This window comes from Mercenaria mercenaria, chromosome 11, assembly GCF_021730395.1.
Source record: "Mercenaria mercenaria strain notata chromosome 11, MADL_Memer_1, whole genome shotgun sequence".
Taxonomy (NCBI): domain Eukaryota; kingdom Metazoa; phylum Mollusca; class Bivalvia; order Venerida; family Veneridae; genus Mercenaria; species Mercenaria mercenaria.
This window is the reverse complement of record NC_069371.1, coordinates 41629884-41654557: the sequence shown is the minus strand read 5'-3', so window position 1 is coordinate 41654557 and position 24674 is coordinate 41629884. Positions and strand designations below refer to the sequence as shown.

Genomic DNA, 24674 nt, shown 5'->3' with positions numbered 1-24674 from the left:
GCTTACCGAAATGTCATCGAGAATTGTGCGTGCACATTTGACTACGGCCGGAGTTTATCGATAAGCATGTTTCGAAAACTCGAATAGGCCTAAATAAATTTTTGTTTGTTTGCCGCTTAATTTGTTTGTTTGTTTTTCAGTTCATTAAATATTTTTGTGTCGTGTCATCCTGTTGACTTTGTAGTCTTGTTATTGCTTTAAAATTCATAAGGAGTGTCCTCAATCGGCAGAAGTTTTACGTGACATCTGTTTTCTCAGTACAGTTTCTGAAATAATAGATGTAATAGAATCGGTTTATTTTACTGTGTCATGCTCTAATGTATTAGTACATTGAGTTTGTTGGTTTAGCGTCGCACATTCAAGCTATATGTCATCACCGGTAGGCACCTGGGTAGAACTATCAACCTTCCGGGAGCAAGCTGGATGGCTTCCTTACATGAAAAATTCAACGCTCCGGATGTGGCTCGAACCTACATTAGTCAATGGCAAGTGATTCGAAGTCGGGGACCTAAACACACTCGGCCGCGGAGGCCCAGTGTATTTGAGTTTGACAATGCGCACACTCGCGTACTGTAATCATGCGTATGTCATGTATAGGGAAACATATTATCAGAAACATTCGAAATAAGAACTAACTTTTCTTCTGATCATTTCATTACATCCAGCAATAGAAATATCTTAATTTTAATTAATCTAAATCAGGTGTCATTTTGCGCTGTCTTGAAAGGACGACGTTAGTGGTCTTGTTTGAAGATATCAGGAACATAAATGGATACATCATTCTTAAAAATATACAGCAGAGAAATCGATTTTAGAAATATCGACAATTGTAATCTGTGAAATTTTTACAACAGTCCGTTGAAAAATGTGGAGTGGCGCATTCTACCATAAACGAGGAAACTATAATATGCTTTTTTACATATATTTGTTATCGGTTGTTAAGACATTGACAGTAAGGGCATCAGTGTCTGATTCTTGAAAGTGTCACATACGTAGCGAAACATGTTTTATGAGGACTGTGTTGGCTTAAGAATATGTGATACATTGTCTGCAATTTGTACACGTCACATGTTTTCTTTGAAAAGACGTTACAAACATTTGATGTACACAAAAATTGCTGTATATGGGAATATACCTATTAATCAAAGCCAGTTTGCATCTCGAAGTGCTTTTTAGTTTGCTTAAAATGTAATTAAGAATATCTTTATTTAGAGCTAATGCTGGGTAATTGATTGCAGAGATAAATATTGTCATAATCTGTTTTTTTCCGCACTCAAAATACTTGTGACAAGATCAGCTCCAAGAAATTATGACTATTGTCAAAAATTCGATTTAATAAAACAAAAGACTATTTCTACGCGGAATAATTCGTATACTTTTCCGGACAGTTTTTGCCTTATTCTTATTATTCATAAAAATCGTCAATATGAAAAATTGTATATCCAAAATATATCACAAAGTGTTAATGTTCGCGTCATACTCATTTAATAAAAATGTTTTAAAACATCTACCGTCCATGAACGAACAGGCTTAATCAAACCGAGCCTGCAACATTTTCGTTTGTTGGGCGACCTGTGGTTTTCTACTTTTATTTTGCCAAGACATGCACCACACAATATCAGTTTCCTTAGTGTTATTGAATTCCTTGAAATGGGACTTATGTTCGAAGAATCGTCAGTCTGTTCGGCGTCATGAGACACAACTTATCAATAAGATGCCTTTGACTGAAAATAATACTTATGTAATTGTATTTTGTTGAAACAGTGCTATATACATTATCTACAATAACCCCATCCCGTTCGTTATAATTAAGATCAACACATTTTCTGTATGTGTTGTTAACAAGAGCCAGTTATACGTATTTTGGCAGAAAAGATGCACGTGCTTTCCGTGATGTGCCTTCGGTAGACTACGTATTATAAGAATCACAACATGTAAATAGTTTACCTGAAAAACACACGCAGACGAAGATTTCAAGTTTTCACTTCAGAATCTATTCTGGCTGTGCGCATGCGTGACGGAAATTGGCGTTGATGTCAATACATTCAAATTGAGGCCCGTCACCGTGGTTAAACTACATGTTAGTTAATGATATCAGAAAATCATATTTATATAATGAATATAAAATGGAATTATAGGAATGAAATATGGGAAAAATGGGAAAATTCATAATAGTAATTCATATGAGATATATATAGACAAATGACCCTGCGACAGTATTTTGCAATTTTGGTACAAACAATAAAACAGTACACAAGCGATGATCCAGGGGTGGGGGTGCAGGACCTCTACCTCAAATCTGGCGAGCATACACATTTGATAGCATAAAATTGAGACATCAGTCATTTTAGTCAACATTTTATTCTCGTTTCATTCAAGTGGCTGGAACAGACAATAGTCAGACAAAATGTCCATTTGGTCAAATTCCTTTTTTTTAAAAAATACAAATTTAAAGGATGATTTTGTTCCAAATATTTAATGCTCAAATATATCAAATATATATCGAATTGTACCAGTTGAGGTACACTTGCCAAAACGTTTTTATGGTGGTAAACTGGATTATCTACCCGAATATTTCAAACGTATATATAAAATGGCGGTTCTCGGCTTGTTGTATGAGAAAATTCGCCCACCTCGGGCGAAAGATGAGCGTCTATCATCACTAGCTGTGAATCATATCCACATGACATACTGGCTATGATTATTTGCCACTCTTCGTACTGAGGAACTTAATCTCGAAAACAGGTTTGAAAAGTGTATTAAATCTGAACCACATGTGGTGGCATTACTTTTGCTTGCTTGTTCTATGTCTTCTTAGGAGATTTGTTTTATTGTTTAAGTCAAGTCGATGCGATTTCATATTATAGATAAACTTTCGTAAACCAGCTACACAGCTTCGGATTCTTTACATGAAAGGATTTAACACCCACTCCGGAATTTTAATCCAACAAGTGAATCAATATGTAAATCAGACATTTCACGCGCAGTACAACTATTGCTTGATCTATTTCACGATGTTTAAAATATTTGCAACCTAAATGATACATTAATTTATAGCAGTTCAAGGGTGACTGTTTACTAAAACTGTAAACGTTTGTTATCGTTCTCTCACGTTTTTTTTCTTCAGATGTTTACGACGCAAACTTAAGGAGAGGTTACTTTACAGCTGGTGAATCACATCTGAAAAATATTTGAAATTTTTAATTTAAATGATTCTGTTGGTTTCTTTGACAAACCGAGAACAAGTCCTAATTCGACAAGTTCTCAGATATACGTCAAATTGCACGAAATACATTCAAGCTTTTAAAATAATTCTTGCGGAGGCTCCCATACCCACACCTCTGCATGAGGGGGAACCCCCTCCCGCACCCCAATCCAGAAAATCCTTGCTACGCCTATGAGGTATCTGGCTATTCCTAGATAGATACTAATCTGGAAGTGAACGTATATTTATGAACATTGTCCCATGTCGAGGTCAGCAATTCATGCTTTTGGCTGTCTTCTAATGTATCGTCAATATGTCACCGTCTGATGGATTCGATGAGGTTGACATTTTGAAAAATACCGCTTCGTAAGCATCACTCGGATACCAATACAGTACAGCGATACAACATCAAGGGAGACAACATCAAGGGAGACAAACTAGTAACTTCAAGCAAAGAAAGCGTGACTGTTCATTATCGGATATGATTACATCGGGCAAATATGCTAATTAGAAAGTACCACCAGCACCCTTAGCCTTCTGTTTTTATTGCATATTTAGAATATTTTTTTACTTTTACAAATGAAATGTGCGCATTGGCGTACGTGCGTATGCCTGGATACGCGCCTGACGCGCTTTTGATGAGGTGACGGTGACAGGGTGTAACTGTTGATTTAAAAACTGAATTACAAATGCTAGTCATTCCAAGTACCATGCTGGACACGATTAATTCTGCCTATGCGACCAGTGTTAATCATGATCAGCCGCACATCCGTGCAGTCTGATCATGATCTGCACTGTTCGCTATTTAACAAGTATCTTTTTGGTACATGTACGCACCCCTTTTAACAGTTAATAGTACTGTCCAAATTGGAAGATGGACAAGTTCATTAAAGAAATTTATCAGGGTAAGGGTTAAGGCAGTGGCCACGTAACGACAATCGGCAAATTACGTGAGCTCTGTGAGTGATTTCGATATTCTCTAGTATTAACGGAAATTCATGTGAGCGTTGAACTACGTTTTCGTCCGAAGTATGCCGAATTTCCTAACGAGAATACGTAATCACATGGAAGTCGCCGAGTGTCGTTACGCGTCCACCGTCTTAATGTCTAACTATTAATATAAAATTGATATAAAGTAAGATATATGAAATCAAGTAACGTTGAACACTATGTACTTTTCACATGTATTGTGTTCTTCACGAAATTCCCACGACAACAAAGCTCTCTATCTCAGCAGTATAAATAGTTCATGGGAAAACGCTGTACTGTTCTAAAGTGTGAAATGTTGATGGGAATTTCAGAGCCGGCCAGCTACTTATCATCTTGCACCAAGCCGCCAACTGTAATGTGAAGCGTTGGCGTTAGCTGTAGCTTGTTAACTTCAGTGCATTTCTAACGATCGGCATCTACTGTGTTAAAGTTAGATCGTACAGACAAGAAAAACATGGTGTCTACATTTAATATGAAACCGTGGATACTACTATATTTATTCATATCGTTTAACCGACGTGTTATTGCAATGGACAAACAAATGGAGGAACCATTATGTACATCTAGATTCGACTACGAATATAAAATGTTACATAAAATGGTAATGTTGGAAATCGAACAAAACAAAATAAAGGAATTGACTGAGAAAGTTATTAAACTAACAAACACATTGAAAGGTAAAAGTCACTTTATACTCTGAATTTGTAAATAATGTTTCAAAACGAATATAGCAGTTAGAATATTGCTGATAGGGATCAAATAAAGAGATTTTTAAAAACACGCACGAGTAAAATTTTGATGACATGCCCTGTCTGTACATTTATCTACAACAAGAATTTAGTTAAATGAGTTCAGTTATGCAACTTTATTTTTTCAATTTTTCTTTTTTGTTTTAAAATTTGTTTCCAGTATTTTTATCTTTTCAAACAAAGATCACATGGTCATGTGGACTATTTAGGTCAAGGCTCGTATTTCATTTCTGCACCATGCCTTCAAAGCCCGTCACAATTACCAAGATTTACTCAAATATTTTATGTGTTACTGAATATGATATAAGAATTATTTCTGTACTTGCTGCCGGATCACCAATTGCAAAACATGGGTTTCTCGTAATTTCTTTCTCCTTTGCACAACAATGCATAGGTTAGTTATATTACTTTTCTAAAAGTCTCAATGAGTGTATTACATTCCTATGTCCAAAATGCTTGCTATACTGGGGTTTCCTATGTTAAAATTAGTAGATCTACATGAAACATATTAAGTTTATTTTATATCAACAGTTTAAATCAATATCTTGCTTTTATATTAATCAAGACAGTAGGACTTCAACAAAAGGCATACAACTACTAATTTCAGAAAAGTTTGTAAATTAAACGGACGATTTTGTAAAAATGTACTCTTTGATTTTAAAAGCGCCTCCGTGTGAAATTCAAAGTTTAAAAAAATCATATTTTTTAATTATTATTATAAATACGATAATAATATGTAAATAATGGCTTCGCTGTTTCTAGTTTGCGTCAGATAACTAATATTTATTTTTATGTTTTCCAGTGAATTATAGAGTTTTCTCGGTGAAATAAAAATGATAATCCACAGTTTTGAAACAGTAGATTATCATTTTTATTTTTCACTGTTTTTGCCGAACTAGTTCCGGTCCTCCGTCGCGATTGAAGTCAAATTGTATACAAAGCGTTATGAATACCGGGGACAATAATGGCGATGACATCGTTAAAATGACGTCATTTGTGTTATGCTTTCTGTTGATTGTTCCCGCGATTTTCGACATTTTATTAGTTACGCAACAAAAGAATAGTTTTACACATGAAATAAAAAGAAAATTTGTTTGTGTCAGTGAAATATCAATTTTATTTCACTCGTGAGCACCAAAAAAAGTCATTTTCACTCGTGGCTGCGCCACTCGTGAAAATATCAGTTTTTGATGCTCACTTGTGAAATAAAACTGATATTTCACTGAAACAAACAAATATCCTCTATATAAATAATGGCTTCACTGTTTCTGGTTTGCGTCAGAAAACTATCGCGTAAATATTGCTCTGGACAGATATGATTAAATCAAAGCCGTAATATTGCATTGAACATGTATTTTGAAAATTCATATTATCCAAATTATCATTGAATGTTTATTTTTGAAGTTTAAATAGTTTTTTTACAAATATGCTGAACATAATGTTTTCACAGGATCATTTATAAGTTTGAATAAAAACATGTCAACAGTCCTCAAATTCCTTTCCATCTTATGATGTATATTATTTACTTATTATTAAGGCAACATACATTATTAGACAGTTGGCGAAAGCCCTGAGAAAAAAAATCCATAGGCATTTTTAGTACAATATGGTATCATACATCAAAATGTTCGTTGGGGTATATGAAATTTAGCCAGGGTAGATACCAGGCCCAAATATCCCTATTCAAATTTTCCTGAGGCTCCAAAAGCGGTGCACATGATAAGAAATAATAATGAAAGTAAAATGTTGTTGAAATTACAGGTTAAGATAAATCTGACTTAAATATATAATAGAGTAGAAAGATTCAATTGAATAATATAATTTGACGTATAAATGTAATTTTCAAGTGAAATTAAAGACTAAGAGGCCCTAAGTTGGGGGTTCTTCGTCAGACGGCATTTACATGATGATGTGGCGTATCCAATTAAAATTTGCGGTACATTGGTATTAACATGTAATTAAGAAATGAATGTTTATCCTCTATAGTATCTAGTGCATATATAAAAACTAAGACATATTACATTTTCTTTGAAATTTCATATATAAATCAAGGGGCCCCAAAAGGAGTTACACTCAAAATGAAAAATTTTAACCGGACATGCTGAATATCATGTTTGCCATCAACGTAACATTCAGTTAAAGGTAATTCCTATAGTTTTTTTTTTCCTTTCATAGAATTTTTTTAGATTCATATATATGATAGGACAATTTGTGCTGAAAACAATGAACAAATAAAAACAATAGGTCACCGGGCTTGTTTTGTGAAAAATTGCTTTGAACACACCCACTGTTGCTGAAACTGCCGGCGATTTTTCAACATTTTCATAATTTTCTGCTTTTTTATAAATACCAACCGAAATATACATCCAGGCAGAACAATACGGTTTTTTCATTTTACAGATTTTATTATATACTTATTTGATATCATAGTCATATTTGTAATACTCTATCCTTACAATAATGGGTACAAACGAAAAAAAAATATTATTTCATATTTACTTTTGTGAACTTTTTTCAATGAAAAATACCCATAGTGAAGAATATTTTTTTTTAATTTTGAAAAAACTCTTTCATAGAATTTTTTCTTTTTCTTCTTGTGTATAGATAATTGTATTGTGAGCATAAAAACGGCTAAAAATGTATGGGTCACCAGGCTAAATTTTATGTTAAGACCGCTAGAATACAACACCTGTTCGGACGGAAATGGCGCGAACCTGGCCAAATTGATTAAAAAAAGTTTTTAAAATTCTTAATTCTTTCTATAATTGAATACTAAATCATCTGAAAGGTGATATTGTCTTATCAGTACTAAGTCAATTATCTTACATTATATGAACAACACTGTCTTTGTACTAAAATGCGATGTGAAAACACAACCACAAAAATAGCAAGATACCTGTCAGGCATGATACTTGTCAATACAACATAAACCAGTATCAACATTTGATTACTGATATAACTTATCAAAAATGTTATTTCATTCAAAATTCCTCATATTTAAGATTGTCTGTAACATGTTTCAACAAATGTTGACTTCAGTTCAGTTTTCCATAGAAAGTGTCGGCTGCGCAGAAAGATGCGCATAAAAAACTATAGGAATTCCCTTTAAGTGTGTGGATATACTCACGTAGTCTTAAAACATTATATTAACTGTACTAAAACTTATTGTGTAAAGTAATTTTATTGTTTTTATTATTGCAGCATCACTTCCTATTGAGGTCTGAGAACACTAAAACCAAGACATTCACAAAACACTTTGATACATATAGAATAACTAACTCTGAGAATTTCAAGAAATTGTAGAGCCAGTATGTTACATATACATGTTACTTCGCTGCATTTCATTTCCTAAATCACTTGCCCCTCATCGATGTGGGTTCGAATCTCACTCGGGTCGTTGAATTATTCATGTGAGGAAGCCATCCAGCTGGCATACGGAAGGTCGGTGGTTCTACCCAGGTGCCCGCTCGTGATGAAATAATGCACGGAGGGGCAAAAAAATATTTTCATTTAATTGTTACTACAATAAGAGTGCGTAAATTATCGATTAATTGGTGCTAACTTTTGAGACACATATAGTCAAATTGCCCAAATATGGAATACTGGCCGATATATACACTCAAAAAGATAAACACAATATCACTTTCTGGCAAATATTTCATTTTCTTTTTCTTTTTTGAAATATTGTGTGTAAATATTTGATGTACATTGATATACACATATAAATTCCAGTGCATTTGAAGAATAGTGAGTGCTATTCTGTTCACTCTGGTGTTGTGGTCGCCTTTGTTGACATCCTCACCTTGGATAAGTTTTGCATGTAAGTTCATATCTTAGCAACCAATAGGTGTTGGATTAAAACTTTACATAAGGCTTTTGTGTCATCTCACCTTTTGAAATAAAAATAATCATGACTGAGTTTCATAAAAAATATGATTCGTTTTCAACCTAGAATATTTGGTAAAAGATTAGCATGTACCTAAAAAACAAGGTATATTTCAGGAACTACATGCATTTGATTAAAATTTCACATAGTGCTTTCGGTCATCAAACCTCGGGAAGTAGTAAACACATGGTTTTGTAAGTCTTGCCCAATCATGGTCCTTGTTAAAATTAAAAATTGTTGAATAGTCGAGCACAAGGCATTTGGGCAGCTATTGTTATTAAAATCGTTATCGGACTTTATCCATGGCCAGAACAGGCATTTTGCAAAAAAAAATTTGTTGAAGCAGTGGCATGCCATAAGACCAATTAACATTCAGTTGTTTTGAAATGGTGGAGTCACCAGATGTAATAATACTACTACAATATAGAAAACCTCGTGTGACATTACACGTAAATGTTTGTTACGCGTCTACATCACACAAAAGTGTTTTGCAAGGTAAAAACTTCAAACTTACCAAACTTAAACTCTTGGTCAATTTATTAATCATTTAACAGTATGAAGACTTTTACGAATATTTGATATGTCGTTCCTTATTGATTATCGAATTTCTGTATATCGAAATGTAATAAATAAGAATTTCTAAGGTGGTAGTGAAATGAATTACAACGCAGGCGCCATATGCTCATGTAACACAAGTCATGCTTAGACTGTCCTAAAGAACGGATGTTGCATTTTTACTTTTTGAGAGTATTTTCAAAGCACAAGGCTAGAAAAAAATCGCATGGACAAATATCCATTAAGAAAAACTACGTTCGAAGAAAGAACCTCCCCCCACCCCCTCAAACAAAAACCCCATATCAGTGATATGGATGTGTACATGATTAACTTTACACTTAATATACATGAACAAAGTAAAATATATAGACAACGAGAAAGATACGGACACACAAAGGAACAAAGTTGAGCACAGATTTGAAACTGTCAGTTGCAAAAACACAACTTGGAAAATAAACCAGTAAAAATTGAAGTAAATCTTTCTCCTAATCCTTCCAACTTTTCAGAGTTGCATAACAGTGTAAATAAATGACGCAATGGCAAAGTATATACAATACGAAATGTTTCTGTAAATTTAGATACAAAGTAAGCCTAACAACTATTAAGACTTGTACTCAGTTCTTTAAACCTCAGCAAAATTGGCTTCTAGGGCATAATAAGCCTAGAACTGAAAAAATGACCATTAACAAATTTTTAATGTTTAGCTGAATCTACATGGAGGGCCCTCAGGTTGGAATCTAGCCCTTACCATCACTAAGATGCCACGAAAATCGTTTCATGCAGTCATTTGTACACAAAAATGCTTACTCTCAGGAATCCTTACAAGTATAACTATCGTTAATAACGAACAACAAAATATACATACTTAATCTAATATCAAAATTGTAAACAAATAGATTTCACAGGTCCTGGACATTTTTATTCCTGTAGCATGAATAGAGGTGAGTATATGAGGACAAAAAAGAGCCGATATCTACAATCTGCAAGGCACAAAATTACACATAATACTAATGATTACATTATTTTTGGACATATTAGAATTTTCTAGCCCCTTTGTGGCTACTTCATAAACACCACCTACCAAAAACGTATCTGGTTGGGAAAATATGTGCTACATGTTCACATGAACATCAGTTATCCTTTTCAGGTAATGAAATACTTACAATAATAAAATGTAACTATCAGCTGTGCAGTGCCATTGCGACATTTACTGAAGTGGACACACACCAATACTGGTGTCATGTGGTACATGAAATGCTGACCTCCAGATTGAGCAGCGGAGACCTAAATACTTGACAACTGCTCCGCTGATACCAAATTGGTTAAAATGTCTTTGACTTGTCTCTCTGGCTAGCTGAATCATGGGACCTGATTGTTGTTTGGGGTATATTCCAATGTTACAAGAGATCAGATGAATAAAGAAACATGTATAGGTGACATTGCCAATGAATATAATTGTAGGCTTGCTACTAGTATATCAAGAGGGCACACATTTAAGAATAATCTGGTCTTTGAGCTATATCTATACTATGGCATATTAGTTAAAGTTCCACTTACATCCTATTAAAGGGATGTGATTATTATCACCATACATATAAAATGGTGAATCATAAATCGTCATATATTTCAGCAATGATTCTGTTAACTAATAACTACTTACTAATCTAAATTATCATGAAATGTGAGTAATTTAAACCCTCTTGGAGCGTCAATTTATTTTATTTTATTTTTATTTTTTTTTTTTTTGGGGGGGGGGGGGTGGAGGAGGGAGAGAGAGAGGGTGTAAAATAACTACCTAAGAACAAATATTAAATTGCTGTGAAGAAAATATTCTGGTAATTTTTATGGTTTACAACATATGAAAGAAGAGGGCAATTTACCATTTTTTTTCCAACAAACTTTAAAATTTGCTTATCAATTATTCTACAATAACATGACCCCACAGTACAGTGGTGCCCGTTTTATTATTTTGTGTACTAGAATGCCTGTTACACACCTGAACCTTAAATAGACCTTTTTACACAGAGCTATTTGCTTAGCAACGGGAAACAATTTTCGCGCATGCGCACTCTACGTAGGGCAAAAAGACATGACTGCACAATATAAATTACGTTAGAGATATATTGTATTTAGATCTATTCGATCAATAATGAGTTTGTTTTATAGTAAATATCCACCGAAAGACAAAGTTAAATATATGTAGTTCTTTGCAAACCCAAAGCTTTAACTAATTTGCATTTAGATTAATTGGACTACTCATTCGGCAATTTTGATCTCGACAAATTTAGGTTAAGAAAAATGAATAAAAAATGATATTTTCCATGAATTTATAAAGTAATAACAAAGATTTTGTTTTATTTCCTAACGTGATCTCCCATAACTTACCACGTGTCGCAATTAGCTTACATGATACTTGAAATATAATTAACAGTGGAAGTTGAAAATGAAATGTTTAATTAATAAAGTTCAGCCTTTGGTTTTGTATCCAGTTATACTCAAACGGGGATCAATTCATTCAGTATTTAAAAAAAAAGATCATCATCTTAAAATTGTTATTTTTATTTTATTTGTTTCATGCAGCGGTCAGATTTAAAAGAGAGGGGGCGGGTAGCGGGGAGGGGTGTTCTATACTTACATTCCTTATCTGTTCTATTCTTTGCGGAATTCAAGTTTATCATAATTATTCCATTAAATCGCGGATAATGACTACTTGCGCGATACATTTTTGCTATGAAAATGATCCAGCATGTAAATATAAGAAATAAAAAAAAAATAGAGATTTATATCAGGTGTTTTCCTTCAGTGTGTAGTTATAGTCCTTGATTTGATTAATATCTTACGAATTTAGATTTTTTGTAACTACATTTCATCGTTTTAAAAGAAAATGTCCATTAAAGTTCCAAAGTATATTCTTATAGATTTTGAAATACTCACGTGAAATGTATATTTTTTTGATTCACAAAACAGCTCCGCCACGTGATATATAAATCTGAGTGCGTTCTTTTAATGGCATCGATGACCGAAGGCTTTAATATATATCACATCAAAGCCATCTTATTTGCTTCAGTAACTTTTATGGTCCGCTCTAATTGGGAGACACTCTCGAAATTAACTTGCGGTCTTGATTACCCAGGTGACCTATGTTTTATTATGTCAGTTGCATAATAGTTACGCAATGATTTCCGGTATATCACTTAAAACATGCAGTGGCATGGAGCCGCGACCCCAAAGTATGAAGATGTCATTTAAGGCGGAAATTTTTTTATATATATATAACAACTATTTGAAGTTGTGGGAAAAATAGATATAATGAAAAATATGAAAATTTTAAATGTAAGGAACAAGTTTTATATTTGTATGATGTGTGGAAAACTGGAAATCTTGTTCTTTTCTGACGAAAATAAGAATAAAGCGGGCTTTGCAGGTAAGATATGATTAACTAACATACATGTCTTTAATCAAAGTATACTGTATAATAAATTACTTGACTGAAATTATCTTTATAATGGCAAAAAAATTCGTAATATAATGATAATTTTAAGTAGGTTTTCTTATCGTTGAGAGTTCTTTTGCCACACGCAGAGCGCATGCGCGTTAAAATCAAAACATCCCCGGATTTGCATAGCAACCTATAATTTGTGTAAAAACATCTATACTCAACATTACTATCAAAGAGATTTCACAAATAGAGTAAAAACAATATACTTCTTAAGTATGCGATACCTATCAAAAATTTCAAAATATTTTTTAAAGCCCTGTAATGGGCCTCAAATTCTAAAATGATTAGTGTGATGAACATATTTATTCATATTAATACATTTAATCTAAAACAGATACACATTTCATCAAATAATGATAAAAATAAAAAATTTCTTTAATTTCCCTTGAAATTGAGAAAAAACTAATTGTCCCCTTTTGGGGCCTCCCAAAAAATTAAAAATGGATTTTTGAGCCTGGTATCCACCCTAGTTGAATAGAAAAAAGAATAATGAACGTTTTAAGGTACGATACCATATTGTATTAAAAATGCCTACGGATTTGTTAACCAGGCCTCTTTTCCAAGTTAGCCAACTGTCTATATTACATTAAGGTTAGAAGAACCTGAATTTTCTACGTAAATCCGTATCATAGACATATTTGGTATTCATCATGTCTACGTAATAAGTGTGCAACACATAACATTTTTTGATTGTTTTGTTGGGTTTAACGTTGCACAGACACAGTATTATATGTCATATGTAGATTTTCCAGCTTTAATGGTGCATGAATACCCTAGGTGCTCCTCCATGCATTATGTCATCGCGAGCGGGCACCTTCCGTAAGCCTGCTTGATGTCTTCCTTACATGGTGAGGGACATGTGATTCAAAGTCAGCGGCCTTAACCACTCAGCCACGGAGGCCCCCACAAATAACATGAGTCTACCAAAAACTTTCTGAATCCCCTTTACAGTCGCACAGACATCAGACGTCGGACTTGTTTCATTGCTGTAGAATTTCTCATCTTTTAATTTACTAGTTTATTGAAATGAAAGTCTGTGTTAGAAAACTATTTGACCAAATACATAAAACACCCGTCAATATATACGTATGAAAAATGCTTATTACTATTATAATGTTGCGTTGTCAAAACAAAATCATGTCTCGTGTCTCCAGAATTTCTTCAGAATTGTATTATATATTACAGAGGAGAGCCTTCATACTCGAGCAATAGTAGACCGTGTAGAAAAAAGGATAAAAGAGATAGACGCGACAAAGTCGTACAGTGGGGCAGGAAACACATACGTCCGCTGGGGAAGAACAGAATGTCCCGGAAATGGAACAGAAATGGTGTACAAGGGATATGCAGGTGGTGGACATTATGATAAAAGAGGTGCCGCAAGCAATTATTTATGTTTACCCGAGGAACCAGTGTGGGGTGTTTATGAAGATTCAGAGCAGGTATCTGGAACCGTCTATGGAGCAGAGTATGAACTCAAAGAAAGACATATGGATAAGTTCTTTGGAAAGACCTTGCTCGACAACGATGTGCCATGCTGTGTCTGTAGGACAAACCGACCAAGTGTTATAATGTTACCGGGTCGAAACATCTGTTATGACGGATGGACATTGGAATATAGCGGGTATCTCACCAGTGGACATGAAAACCATCAGGCAACAACCGAATTTGTTTGTTTAGACGGCGAGCCGGGATTTATTGGCGGAGGACCATCTAATGCCAATGGAAAGTTGTTCTATTTTGTTGAGGCACGCTGTGGGTCATTGCGATGTCCACCTTACGTGAACGGACGGGAACTAACATGTGCTGTTTGTTCAAAATAAACGTTTAAGAAAGATTCCATATAGTGAATTTAAAGACATTTCAGAAAGATTCAACAGTGCATTTTTGTTCTCGTGTTTAATTTTGTTTTACTACACTATTGCTTTAACCCAGTTATAAACTATATCTGTATTAAAGACATTAATTTTAAGAGGATATAACTACAAATTAAACTTAAAAACTATATTTAACTAAGTCACTCCCATGGGCTAAGTTGTTCGAAACTTAACCGGCTGTTAAACTAACGGCCGGTTAAATTTTGATTCAAAATACTTTTCTTGGTCGGAAACATTAGTAATCTATGGCGTTTTGATTTTATTGTAAAGATGCTTTTAGTGTTGATTATTCTTAACCCATTCATTTGTTTTTAAGGCTTCTGAAATGTCGAAAAATAACGTTGAAAGAATATCGTAAGACTAATCGCCAGAGAAAGTTTCGAACAACTGAGCCCTGGTATTGTGAAGATGATATAATTGGAAGTCGTTTAAACGGTATTTTCCTATTTTTAGGTGTAGTTAAAGGGGTTAAGCTATAGAAAAGTTGCTGAAAAGTCGTTAAAGTGTTTTCTATTTTAGCTCGGACGGCTCCTAGATGAAGGCAAACGATACAAACAAAATTGAGAGATGTCCATACAAGAATGGTACAGACCAAGTTTTGTGTAATCCTGTTAGGATCAAAGGAGAAGATGTTTATATAATTTTATATTTTCTGCCCCGGCGGGCCTAAAAAGGGGTCAAGCAGACCGTTTTGGAAATCTTTGAAGACGTTCATACAACTTATACACTGAGAACACTAGAACTACGAGAAATTATATACCTATATAAATTCTGTAAAACAAATCGGCTTCACAATTAGATATGAACATGCAGAAAAGTGTTTCCGTATTGTACCTTTTGTAATGTATGCTGCAGGACTACTTTCATAATATGCATGACCTAAGATAAGATAAGATAAGTTTTATTTAAAGTCGGCAAGACAGAAAAACAGTACAACATAAGCGGCAAGCGCTTTTGAACCGACTATCAAGAACAAAGATAAACAAATAAAATATAGTAAGAAAGCTGTAAAATAAGAGACAAGGTTATAGCACATGAACATATAGCAGCACAAATAATGTGGTGAAACCTGTAAAAGATCTGCTGCTATTGACCATAGGCCTACGAAAAGCTTAAAATAAACAGGAATAAAAAAAAAACTGATGGACAAAACGGTCGCAAAGAGCTGAATAAAGATTTGCTAAACGAGGATTTCATCTCAGATCAGATCTGAAGTGAACTGAGCAGCAGCTCCTTTACAGTAACACACAATACATAGCATAAAATGATGTTATAATGACAAAAGCACATTCAAAGCATATTACGACAAGCATGTTTCTATATATTAATTAACAGACAGCAAGGTATAATACTAAAGTAACTAAAAAGGAAAGCAACGTATACATACTAAAGCAGCAGGGCATACATATACATCTTAAGCAATTTAACAAAGTAAACTACAAAATTAACAAAAAAGTAAAAGGCACAAAGCTAAGAGTACAAGCATAATATTAACTAAAAGGCGTTGAGAAAATGTCGTCCAATTCTGCAAAACACGTTGCTAAGTAAATTTACACATCGAACACATGTAATCCTGGCCATTCCAATGTGCAATCAGGCTTTTGAATTGGCAAAAGCTTGATGTCTTCCTGACATTTTCTGGAAGCGAGTTCTACAGAACCGGACAGGCATATCTAAAACTAATTTTACCATTTATTTGTTGATATCCGAGGGACTTCTAGTAAGTTGGTACACCTAAAATTATAACCAGCATCATGAATGAACTTGAATAATATCATTAAAGACAGGTGGAGCAATATTGTTCAGAATTTCAAATGTTTCTATAGCCAATGCTCTGGGTTTTCCTGACACAGTGCTATAAATAGCGCGCATAAAAACTTGGTTTAGTTCCATTTTAATATCGAGAAACATGAAAGAGTTCGTTCAATAACAAAACAACAAACAAAAAGGTAGAGTTATGTAATAAAAGAGGCATTATAACAGTATTTTGCATTCGGCTCTCGTGGATTTTACAAGGTCGGATCACACACGGCGCTTGCGCGCTTCATAAGATACGATCTGGCAAAAATCCACGACAGCCGAATACAAAATCCCAGATCTAGCCACTGTTATAATAACCCTATTATATTTTCTGCCCCGGCGGTCCGAAAAAGGGGGTCAAGCAGACTGTTTGAGAAATCTTGTAAGAAGTACATACAACCTCTAACTGTCCCTTAAAGCATTTGAACAACACTGAGAGAGACAAATACAGGAATGGTACAGACCAAGTTTTGTGAAGATCTATCAGTCAGTTCACGTGTATTTGTTTAAATTTATATTTTTCTATACGTAGCACTTGTGGCGTGTGTTCAAATGATACATATTGATAAATAACAGAAGACAAATATTAAAACGAATTTTTTATCAATTCTAATACCAAAACCTTAAATGATTTCTTTGATTTCTAAGTTAACATAATTTATCGTCGCAAGAGAAATATTCCCCAGTTGCGTACATGGTTTGCAAGAAACGGAATGTTCTGAGACCGCTTGATGTCTTTATTGAGTGGTGGTAGGATTAACTATAGTGGGTCAAGATATAGTTAATTGGTCAGCCCATGCTCGAAATCAAGAGTTTTCCCAGGATGACCACCATCTGGGCGTGGTGGGCATCCACCCTCTCTACATCGCCCACCCGGTTTAATCCCGGGTTCTTCTACTGTTACGGGACTGAACGTCGACAAGAATTTTCACCTCTCCTTTGTTCAACTTTCATCATGATAACTTCCATACAAATTGACATTTCCTACAGTCGTTTTAATGACATAATATCAGGTGCGGTAATTACATGATCTTATCGAAAATTCATAGCCGGTGTCTTCTTTCTTCGTGCTTAATTTAATGACCACGATCACTATTAGGATAACTGCCAGTAATTGTATCAGTTAACTGGTGTACCTGCTAACTGCTCACTTCCCATCGATTTTGGAAAGGTATTCTGAATCTCTAAACAAATGAAACAAAATGATATCATACTTCTTATGATTAATAAAAGATATATTTCACTAAAGATAATAAAGAAGTATTTCCCTTCATCAATTTTTGTATCAATGCTTACAGTTTTATTGCATTTTATATAGCATTCCCTACTTGAAGGAACAGTGTTACAGAACATTGATACATATCTGTATATTAATTATATGCTCTTATATGTACTTTGGCAGAGGATTATAATAAAAGAATATTTTAAATAATAAACAAACTTTTTGAAGTTGTTACGAATAAAATTTCATGAAGGGTACCACTAGTATTACACAATACTTATTTACTTCCTTGCATAATAGTCAGAATAAAGAAAACTATATTTCCATGAATATCTTGATTCAATGTAAAATGTCCCAGATAGTGCGCGTTGCTGTTTGAAAAGTACATTTTTAAAACTTTCAGGGTAATCACCTATTTATATATCCTGTAAACTTCTGTGTAGCTTTTGCCGACATTTTTATTTGCAAACAAAGTTTCGTTATCATGGAATGTTGAAAAATGGGAACGCCGCTATATGAATAAACTATTCCCATACTTCATAAAGCCAGAAATAAAATCAAACAAAAGTTCAAGTACATAATTATGTGCTTCCTTAACATTTGATTGGCATATACACGTCAGTTGAACTGTAAATTTCACAGAAATGAATTCTTCGCACGTGAAGAAATCCTGAGAATTCCTCACATATTCACAAATCAGAAATGTGACATATATGTTTTTGCTTTTATAGGTGTACAGATGCGAAACGTAAATTTCACAAATTTCTGACACATTCATACAATTTTTCTAAAATATTCGCATGAAATCTTCACACAGGTGAGGAATTCGTGTGTGAATATTTCGTTTAGAGCACTTCATTCCACTTGGTATTGTCTCCGTCGTTGACATATCAGGACACAGCATACACAATATAACGTATAAGCAATTAACAGTCTAAATTTGACCTCAACCTTTCTGGTCCGGACCTGAGTATTGCCTGTGACTCCTCGTGTCCTCATGATGGTCATTTGTATCAATCCATTTCAAAATACTTCAATTGATAAGGACGTTAAAGACCACAGAAGCAAGCTATGTCACCATTATTTTACCTATAACTTCCAAAGTTGCCCTTTACCTTTCAGCTTATGCCGTGGGTTTTACGTCCGACACCTTGTCACCTACTGCACATCTGCGCAACGCTATCGCCCGTTCACGCTTCGCCATCGCACTATCGTTTATCGCTATTGGATTTTTGCATATCGTCAGTCGTAATTGCATGATCGCAGTTTCCTCGTAAAATTTCAGCCTTAAAACGTTATGGCGGAACACGAATGCGTAATGGTCACACGTGAAAAACACGATTTTAAATTTCATTTTTTTTTTTGTGCATCGCCATTTTTCCTAATAGGCCATAAGACCATATAAAAGAAATCCAAATCAATTCAAAGTGTCCTGTAGAAACATGTCCTCGTACACTCTATAAGGCACAATGATAGGTCTTGGAACTGAACGGTTAACAACAGGGTGCAATGTACTTTTGCTATCATCGACCCTATCAACTTTGATTATACAAAGTCACTTTCCATAGTTAAAGATATATCCTTATTAAATGCTCGATAAAACGTACGTATGTTGTTTTTGTTTTTTGTTGTTGTGGTTGTTGATTTTTGGGGGGAGCAAACATCCGAAAGAGATGATTATTATGAATGGGGGGGGGGGGGGGGTGTAGGGGTATGGTCAAAATTGCATGGGTCCGAAAGATATTATTCTTTTTATTATTATTATTACTTGAAATTTTTCTGTTCTATTCTATTCTATTCTATTTTGTTCTATTCTGTTCTGTATTGTTCTGTTTCTTTTACGACTTTTGTGAAATATTCGCACGTGTGAAGAATTCGTTTCTGTGAAATTTACGGTTTACGTCTGTTAATGCTAGGCCAGTAAATGTCGACAACCTTGGAAACAGTAGAGAAAACTACATAAGTGTTTATTATATGCTACATAATATATTTATATTCCATTACAGTAAGAAGCCCATGAGGACAAGCAAAGTATAATATGCGGTGAACAGTGACGTAAAGAAAACATTTCAAAGAAGCATATTGACAAATATACATAGAGACATTATAATGCTTAGTGTATAAATCATACTATTATAATCATTCCTCCATGATCATGAAAATATTTGCAATTCGAAAACGAAATAAAGGTTAACAGCTCAGAAAAATGTTTTTGTGAACTTTGACCTTCTTTAACATTTTGGTTTAATTTCATTGAGACAAAGCAAACACAGTAATGATACGTGTATAACAAAAGCAATAAGTAAACATATCCATGACATTACGAACATTTTCTTTCAGCCAGTCACCATAAAAATCTAATATGTACAACAAATTTCATACTGATCAAAACCAGTTTATCCGATTCGGATAATTCTTAAAATTATTTTCAGTCAATCATAAACTCGTTATATATTTCTTTTCATATGCATGTTGAATTTTATCAAATATTTAATGACATTTTAATGCTGAATATATATTTAAAATTTATACAAAGATCACCATATATCAATTCAGTTTGTGTCGTTTTCTTGACACCTAACAATTTCTTAAAGAACTTTTGATGAGCTCGTACATGCAAGTACATAAATCATGTTTAAATCTAAGCTTATGTGTCAATGATCATACATAAAAATTCAATAGTTAAAATGCATTCGGTGTTTACTGTGTTTCGTCAGTGAAAATATTCAATAACACACTGAAGATACAGTTTTTTGTTTTTTTCTTTGCTTGTTTTTCATCAATTAGCAAGAAATAAAAAGAAAATGTTTTCGTTTTTGTAAATATGTTTTTCTCCCGCACTACGCACTCATGAAAATATAGAAAATGGCTCTCTTTCATTTAAATATATGTAGCTTCAGCTTTTGCAAATCACTTCTGTCGTGTAGACATTCATAATGTCGGTGAATAAACATTTGGTCAATAGTTCAACATTAACCTTCCAGCAGCAAAGAGTTGAAAAATTACATTCTGAGAATCGAGAGAAAAAAACTAACTGAACAACAATTTGCTCCCTGCTATGCAAACAATTGCTTTCAAAGTAGATCAGTTTCTTACTATATCAATCTCTCCGAAAAACAAACTATGTACAACAAACGAATTTCTGTCTTAGAGATGTTCCTTTACAGAGGTGGTACCTATGAGTGTGTTCAAAAAATAACATTAATATGTATAATCAATATTACAGCAGACTTTTGTACAACAATTGACACTTTTTATTAATACTGGCTTTCCTTACGAAAATGATACACTGACAGGTATTTCGTCTTTAGACATATCATGTTTATCGAGTACATGACACTCCAACATCCTCGTGATGTCCACAATCGCTGGTATCGTAATCAATCTCACAATCAAATAAGATACTTTCGTTACCAGTACAATCGACATTATCAAGAAGTATAGGACCAGTTCCTTGCCCATAACGTGCTCTACCATAATATTCGCCGCGTCCATATCCCAGCATTTTGCAGACAACATTAGCTGCATGTGTATCAAAGCTGTCATCACAAACTGTACCCCATTCGCCATTAAGAAATACTTCAAGTCGGCCTGAAGAAGTACTGCCTACTAATTTTATAACTTTGTTCATGTGAAATGTGTATAATAAATTGATTGTATTATTAGAGTTACGCGAAACTGCCTCGATTAGTTTCGTTGTGTTCATCAATGCACGGTTTATTGTATTTGTTACATCATCGGCAGTTGAATTAAGTTTTTCTTGTATTTCTGTAATGCCATTCATAGTGTCTGTTGCCATAGACCATACAGAATTCACTGCCTCCGTTGTCTCTATAATTTTGTCAAGAATTTCTTTTGATTGCCCCTTGGTTATATTAAGAGTTTCCCTCCGATGCAGTTTCAGTTCATTTCTAAGATTTTCTAATTTATCGTCTAACTCTGAATGCAAAGTCTGAACTGACGCTTTTTGATCCCTAAAAGCTCGTTTTAGCCTGATCAAGTCCGATTTCATTTCGTTACCCTTCGGACTCCATGTTCCATCTGTCTGATCTTGCGTAGTTGTTGATACGGGTATCACTGCCTGTATAACCTGTGACATGGTGATGTTGATGAACTTGGTTAGTAGTTGTATTTCTCCATAGTTTCTATCAACGGACTCTCTTAGCTTATTTATGTCCTGCAAATACAACTACTCATTAATTCATCATTGTTTTGCATATTAGTTTTGCTAAAAAGTAACCAAAAGCTGAGTGACGCTTGTGTTGTAATTATGTTGTAAAGGTAAGGCCTTTTTTAAAACAATATGCCAATATGTTTTGGGAGAGACACGGATATTATGACCAGTACACCCGTACATTGCGAATGTAAAATGCTGAAGTTTACGATTATGTCCATATTTTGAAGAAGAACAAACAACACCAAATCATAGCAAGAAATAGTTGTTTTACATGCAAATTGAACAACATTAAAAACATGTATGTTACTCGAATGTCAATTTACTGATATATGCAATTGAATGCCGGTAAAGAACTGTTACCTATCTTCGATTTCATGCATTTGTAATAATGTCCCAATGCTGAAATTTCACATAACTAGGTTTAACTTAGTTTTCAGCTATTGTTTATTTTTACTTCTCTAGAAATAGCATTCATTTTTAAAGGGGGACAACTTTTTGAGAATATTTTAAGTATCCAGTCATACGGGATATTACGATAAAACAGGTATTTGATAGGTATGTTGTTGATAAAGTTGTTGTACGTTTATCAAATATTTCTAACTGCTAAACCTTAATCAACATAAATGAAATATCGCTGTCAATTGACCTCAAACGGTATTGTAGATCTTTACATTGAGAAAATAGATCAGGTAACGTGCCCACCAATGAACAACGAGCAACATTTATTCGTATCATATTCCAAGCTACAAAGCAATGTAGCCTCAACAAAAATTAAAGTTATTGAATTCAACAAATAAAAATTAGAAAAAAAACAAATGCGTCGTTGTTTTGATGTAAAGAATTATAAAATGTAAATACGCAATTTACAAATATGTGGGTATTGTTTATTTCTTGACCAATATATAGTGGAATTGTGATCAAGGAGTTGACCGAAATGGTGAAATGTTGTGTCTACCTGAAAGGTCAAAGTTTGAATCGCCATCACTCTTTCCTCTAACTGTTCTAGACGACCGCCAAACACGCGCACTACACATAGTAACTGAAAACAGAGTTGTACCTTGACCATTTTGCTAATGTATTCCCGTCTGAAATATAAACAAAATTCATTACGAGTTACGAAATTTTACTATTTCAAGAAAACCTCACTGCCTTCTCTTGCAATAACATCAACTAGCATTTCATTCAAACAACAATACATTTGTATCATCTATTTAAAGTCTGAAACTCTGATATAATGCATATATATTCAAAAATATATACAGTTTCACAGGACTTAGTCTATCTATTTGCATTTTCTCTAGGCTCTTACAAGAAACTGATACTTGAAAATATAATTGTATCAAATGTCACATACATATATAGATAATGATACAAACAATCTCTGAAACAGCATTTTCATATCTGATAACTCGATAATTAGAACTAGGAACGTGAAATTTAATTTGTATTGTTCTTTATCTCCAATAAATACTTATAGTACAAAACTCATGTTTATTAGGATGTTTAATTTCATGTTGCGTTTGCCCCATTTCATGGTGCGTAATTTTATTTTTCGTTTTCCGTATAGCCTAAAGATTTAAAATGCAAATGTTTTAACTTCAAAACAACCCATAAAACGAAATAGGATTGAATTCAGATCAGTTCCTTATTTAAGATATAATCTGTAATTAATAGAGAGCAACATTCAACCAGTGAATGATAACTATTTTAGTGATACCTTAAAGTTTCTATAGTTTTGTTTTTATCAATCGCGTTTTCATATTCGATGGAAAACCATTTAACTTTTCAACTGCTGCTTTATTTCGGAATCTAATTTTCTAGTATGTATAAAAGTATATTTTGTATCACTTATCATATTAAAAAAGAGTTTAAACAATGTCCAGTTATGTAACAAAATAAAATGTTACCAAAACGAACAACACGAAATCAGTGAAGATTTCAACAAACATGTAGTCCTTATGAAGATATACTTACGTGAAATAGATCTATATCTCAGAAACAACGTAGAATAAGAATATAATTCAACGTGAATGTGGATATAAAACTGTTACTTTTTATCCTAGTATGTAACTTATTATGGAATACAGGAGTAATTGACCGCTTTGTACATTTAAGTGTTTTCTGTATACTTAATACCATAAAGACTTATTATCCTATTTATGCAATTAATATACCGGTACCTTGTATTTCGAATAAAACATGAGTTGTTGTGTCACCTGGATAAATGACGTAAAGCATTGACTTCCGGTCTAACAAACATGCTTAATTATTCTAACTATATGACAAGAGGAGCTAGTCGGTGGCCCGTTAATTATGCTTATTTTCCACCTAACTGAGACTGACAGATCTATAAGTACATATACTAGTATACCGTTGACCAGTAGCGCATATAAGAAAAACCTTTCATCAGAAAAAAATAGCTTTGGGTCTATGTAGGTTCTCAACTTGCCAGTGCATTTACAATTGCACGCACAGAAAAAAATATTAAAAGTTTCCATGGGATTCGAAAGCTTAGGTCTTTTTCGTTGTTTTTAGAGCAAAAATCTTATCGCAACACCGACCCATCGAAACTGGCACAAAATAAGTATGGAAAATATACAATACAAATACAAAGTCATTGCTCTGCCCTCTAAGAACTTATACGACGTAACATTTGTTGTGTAGTATATGAATTGATGTCGTGCTTCCTGTAATGTAAACAAAACACTCTGAAACTC

At 33.8% G+C, this 24674-nt stretch overlaps 2 protein-coding genes across 2 annotated transcripts; one reads left to right on the top strand and one right to left on the bottom strand.

Moving 5' to 3' along the window:
• Positions 1 to 4541: 4541 nt before the first annotated feature.
• LOC123531551 (uncharacterized) lies at positions 4542 to 15541 on the top strand. The gene is made up of 2 exons (XM_045312611.2): positions 4542 to 4872; positions 14070 to 15541. Exons 1-2 carry the CDS (start codon positions 4650 to 4652, stop codon positions 14702 to 14704), a joined length of 858 nt encoding a protein of 285 aa, XP_045168546.2. The 5' UTR covers positions 4542 to 4649; the 3' UTR covers positions 14705 to 15541.
• A 4193-nt stretch (positions 15542 to 19734) lies between these two features.
• LOC123531890 (deleted in malignant brain tumors 1 protein-like) lies at positions 19735 to 24057 on the bottom strand. The gene is made up of 3 exons (XM_053518282.1): positions 23932 to 24057; positions 22913 to 23042; positions 19735 to 21957 (listed from the first exon to the last, which is right to left on the bottom strand). Exons 2-3 carry the CDS (start codon positions 23021 to 23023, stop codon positions 21103 to 21105), a joined length of 966 nt encoding a protein of 321 aa, XP_053374257.1. The 5' UTR covers positions 23024 to 23042; positions 23932 to 24057; the 3' UTR covers positions 19735 to 21102.
• Between the last annotated feature and the right edge of the window lie 617 nt (positions 24058 to 24674).

Bases quoted from the DNA above. Each gene is read 5' to 3' on its own strand.
- LOC123531890 (XM_053518282.1), bottom strand. From the start codon at position 23,023: ATGGTCAAGGTACAACTCTGTTTTCAGTTACTATGTGTAGTGCGCGTG. The intron at 21,958-22,912 runs GTAGACACAACA...TTGTATTTGCAG, and splicing joins TTCAAACTTTGACCTTTCAG to GACATAAATAAGCTAAGAGA.
- LOC123531551 (XM_045312611.2), top strand. From the start codon at position 4,650: ATGGTGTCTACATTTAATATGAAACCGTGGATACTACTATATTTATTC. The intron at 4,873-14,069 runs GTAAAAGTCACT...TATATATTACAG, and splicing joins ACTAACAAACACATTGAAAG to AGGAGAGCCTTCATACTCGA.